General features: G+C 55.1%; 1 protein-coding gene across 6 annotated transcripts in view; it reads left to right on the top strand.

Moving 5' to 3' along the window:
* SLX4 (SLX4 structure-specific endonuclease subunit) overlaps positions 1 to 3647 on the top strand; it is a 30274-nt gene that overhangs the window by 10312 nt on the left and 16315 nt on the right. For all 6 annotated transcript variants that reach the window (XM_023225805.1, XM_023225802.1, XM_023225799.1 and 3 more), the window contains 2 exons: positions 2504 to 2700; positions 2803 to 3119. In XM_023225805.1, the coding sequence (XP_023081573.1) occupies positions 2504 to 2700; positions 2803 to 3119 (514 nt within the window). The remainder of the gene's footprint in view (positions 1 to 2503; positions 2701 to 2802; positions 3120 to 3647) is intronic.

The following is a 3647-nucleotide window of genomic DNA, read 5'->3' as shown; positions in this document are numbered from 1 at the left end:
AAAAAAAAAAAAAAAAAAAAAGAGGTACAGTCTAGAAGGGAGTGAGGAGGGGACAGAGTCTGCATTCTGGAAGGCTCTGGACCTGCCCCTTTAGGTGGGTGCAGAAATGATCATCGCACTATTTTCCTCAAGGTCCTTCCTGAGTTTCCAATCCTACGAACGCGCAGTTGGTACCCTCTAGTGCAGGGGTCCCCAACCCCCTGGCCTCGGACCAGTACTGATCTGTGGCCTATTAGGAACCTGGCCACACAGCAAGAGGTGAGCAGCGGGCAGGCAAGTTTTACCGCCTGAGCTCCGCCTCCTGTCAGATCAGTGGTGGCCTTAGACTCATAGGAACACAAACCCTATTGCGAGCTGCGCATGCATGGAATCTTGGCTGAGCTCTCCTTATGAGACTCTAAAGCCTGGTGATCTGAGGTGAAACACTTTGATGCTGAAACCATTTCCCCGATTCGTGTCCCATGGAAAAACTGTCTTCCATGAAACCAGTTCCTGGTACCAGAAAGGCTGGGGACTCCTGCTCTACCACGTCTAAGAATTTGGTAGTCACTTTACTCCATCCATTTCACTGTTGTATGGCATGGTTTCCACCTCAGCGCAGTCCAGTTTTCACACTGTTAACATAAGATTATTCAGCACCGTTCAAAGAGTTGGTGACTGGCCAGGCACGGTAGCTTACACCTGTAATCTGAATACTTTGGAGGCCAGGGCAGAAGGATCACTTGAGCCCAGGAGTTCAAGACCAGCCTGGGCAACATAGCAAGACCCATCACTACAAAAAATTAAAAAATTAGCCGGCTGGTGCTGCACACCTGTAGTCCCAGCTACTTGGGAGGCTGAGGCGGAAGGATCGCTTGAGTCTGGGAGGTCAAGGGTGCAATGAGCTGTGATTGCACCACTGCACTCCAGCCTGGGCGACAGGGCAAGAACCTGACTTCATAAAACAAAAACAACAACAAAGTTGGTGAAACAGAAGATTTTTAGAGGCCCTGCTCACAGCCAGGACACAAGTCCTCAGCATGCAAACCACAGCCACACAAGTGCCAGAGGGCTGGCCCTGCTCTACCCTGTCCTGCTGCTGAGGACGCTAGAGCTGACACCAGGTTCACAGTGAACAAAGGCAACTTGGTCCTTTGACTCCTACAGGTTTGAGACCGCTGTCAAGAGCAAAGGGAACGCCAAAGGCGATGACTCTTTGTCCCGCCCACTGCTTTGCACACAGGTCATGGGCAGCCGAGCTGGGTTGGGGCTGAGATGGCAGAGGGCAGAGGGGATTCTCTTGGTGGGGGAGCCCATCTGTATTTAGCACCTCCACACAGCATGGTAGGGTGCAGGCCTTGAGGCCTTACAATAGAGGTCATCTAAGCCATTGCGTCTTTCTTGGCAGGACCACACCAAAAGCACCTGCTCAGATAAAGTATGTCTGCTTTTTAGAATACCTCCAAGTACTGAAACTAGATGTATGTGGATTCGTTTAGAAGGCTTTTAGAGTAGAAAACTACAGGAGCTGGATGCCCTTACGGGGTCTTTGAACCCTTCCCTCCCCCAAGGCCAAGCCTGTGGTCCTCAGAACGTATGCCCCGGCCAGAGTACCTCATACTCTTTCCCCACAGTCCAAACCTGGCCTGCTGGGGAGTGAGGAGGGGACAGAGTCTGCATTCCCCTCACAGAGGCAGGGTCCTGGGCTGCCCAGGCGGCTCCTTTCCCACTGGGAGGCTGTGGTTATCCAGGTTCCTAGGAAGGTGAATTTGAGCCATCCCTGGCCCCGTGGAGAGCACAGGCTTTTGCAAAAGCCAGAGGCATGACTGCAGTGCAGGGAAGGTGGGCCTGGTTTGTGCTAAGTTCCTTTGTCGCCTCTGCCCTCCTCCTTGCCCAGCTTGTTGGGAGTCACCCAGACAGCCTAGGTTCTCTCCAGCTGAAAACTCCTGTTCCTTTCCTCCAAACCAAACGCGCTGCTGCCCATTGAAAGTGCAGAGTCCCGTGGCGGCTGGTGTCGTGTTGGCCATTGGCAGCCTAAGCTGGGAAGCCCTTCCTTCTGGCCATGGGCAGAGGCACTGCCCTGGAGCCCCTGCAGGAGGCAAGGGATCCTTTTCTGCCAGTGTGGCCGGGACCGTGTAAGGAGCGTCGGAAGTATTGATGGGTGAAGGTGGTGGGAGTCCAGGGAGCCTGCTTAGAGCCATCGATTGTTGACTCCATTGGACGGGCTTGGCCACATGAGGATGTGCAGGTACCACAGATGGCTCTGGACATCTGCCATGACCTGCTGGACAGCAGTACGTGAAGGAACCCAGACGCTCCCGTGCCTGGGCCATGTTGAACTTTTGGCCTGTGACTGAGTGAGTTCACACGAGGCAATAGAAGTGGGGGAGGGGTCTGCCTGGCAGGTCCACATCCGTCACTTTTCTCTCAGGCCCAGCCCTCTCCAGGCCAGTGTGACCAACCTGAGAAGCGTGCACTCCTCTAGCCCCAGTAACTTTTCTTTTTGGCTGTCTTCTCGCTTCAGTGATCACGGTGGAGGTCTGAAACGGAGAGGACCCACCAGCAAGAAGGAGCCACGGAAGAGGCGGAAGGTGGACGAGGCACCGTCCGAGGACCTGCTGGTGGCCATGGCTCTGTCCCGGTCGGAGATGGAGCCGTGCGTGGCTGTGCCAGCACTCAGGCTGGAAAGTGCCTTTTCTGAGAGGATAAAACCAGAAGCAGGTTTGTGTGGCCAGAACAGTGGCCCTGGGAGAGACCACCAGCGGGTCCCGGGGGAAGGGGACCGACTCCACCATTGATGGTGTCGCTTTTGTTTCTCTCTAGAGAAGAAAAGTCGCAAGAAGAAACCCCCAGTGTCTCCCCCATTGTTGTTAGTCCAGGACTCTGAAACCACAGGCCGGCAGATAGAGGACCGTGTGGCCCTGCTCCTCTCTGAGGAAGTGGAATTGTCTAGCACGCCACCACTTCCTGCCAGCAGGATTTTAAAGGAAGGGTGGGAAAGAGCGGGCCAGTGTCCTCCTCCACCTGAATGCAAGCAGAGCTTTCTGTGGGAGGGCAGTGCATTGACTGGGGCCTGGGCCATGGAGGCCTTCTACACGGCCAGGCTGGTCCCTCCCCTCGTGCCCCAGCGGCCTGCCCAGGTGAGTCCCTCCCCTCAGGCACATGGGACAGGCTTTTGCGGGAGGCTGGCAGTCCCAGAACTGCAACACTGGGTATCCACAGCCAGGTGATGAAAAGTCCAGGAAGAAAAGGCAGAGGCGGGAGGAGGCCAGAGGGGCGCTCGGTGGCTGCAGCTTTCTTCTCTGTCCAGCAACTACATGGTACTCTGGGTAGGATCAGGGAGGACCCTTGGTTTCCACCAGAGTGTGTTCCTGGAGTTTGTTGAAAATGCAGAGTCCTGGCTGGGCGCGGTGGCTCACGCCTGTAATCCCAGCACTTTGGGAGGCTGAGGTGGGTGATCACGAGGTCAGGAGTTTGAGACCAGGCTGGCTAATATGGTGAAACCCCTTCTCTACTAAGAATACAAAAATTAGCCGGACATGGTAGCACACACCTGTAATCCCAGTTACTCGGGAGACTGAGGCAGAAGAATCACTTGAACCTGGGAGGCGGAGGTTGCAGTGAGCCGAGATCATGCCATTGCACTCCAGCCTGGGCAACAAGAGAGA

The sequence above is a fragment of the Piliocolobus tephrosceles genome, chromosome 17 (genome assembly GCF_002776525.5).
Source record: "Piliocolobus tephrosceles isolate RC106 chromosome 17, ASM277652v3, whole genome shotgun sequence".
Lineage (NCBI taxonomy): Eukaryota > Metazoa > Chordata > Mammalia > Primates > Cercopithecidae > Piliocolobus > Piliocolobus tephrosceles.
This window is presented reverse-complemented; position numbering and strand designations above follow the sequence as displayed.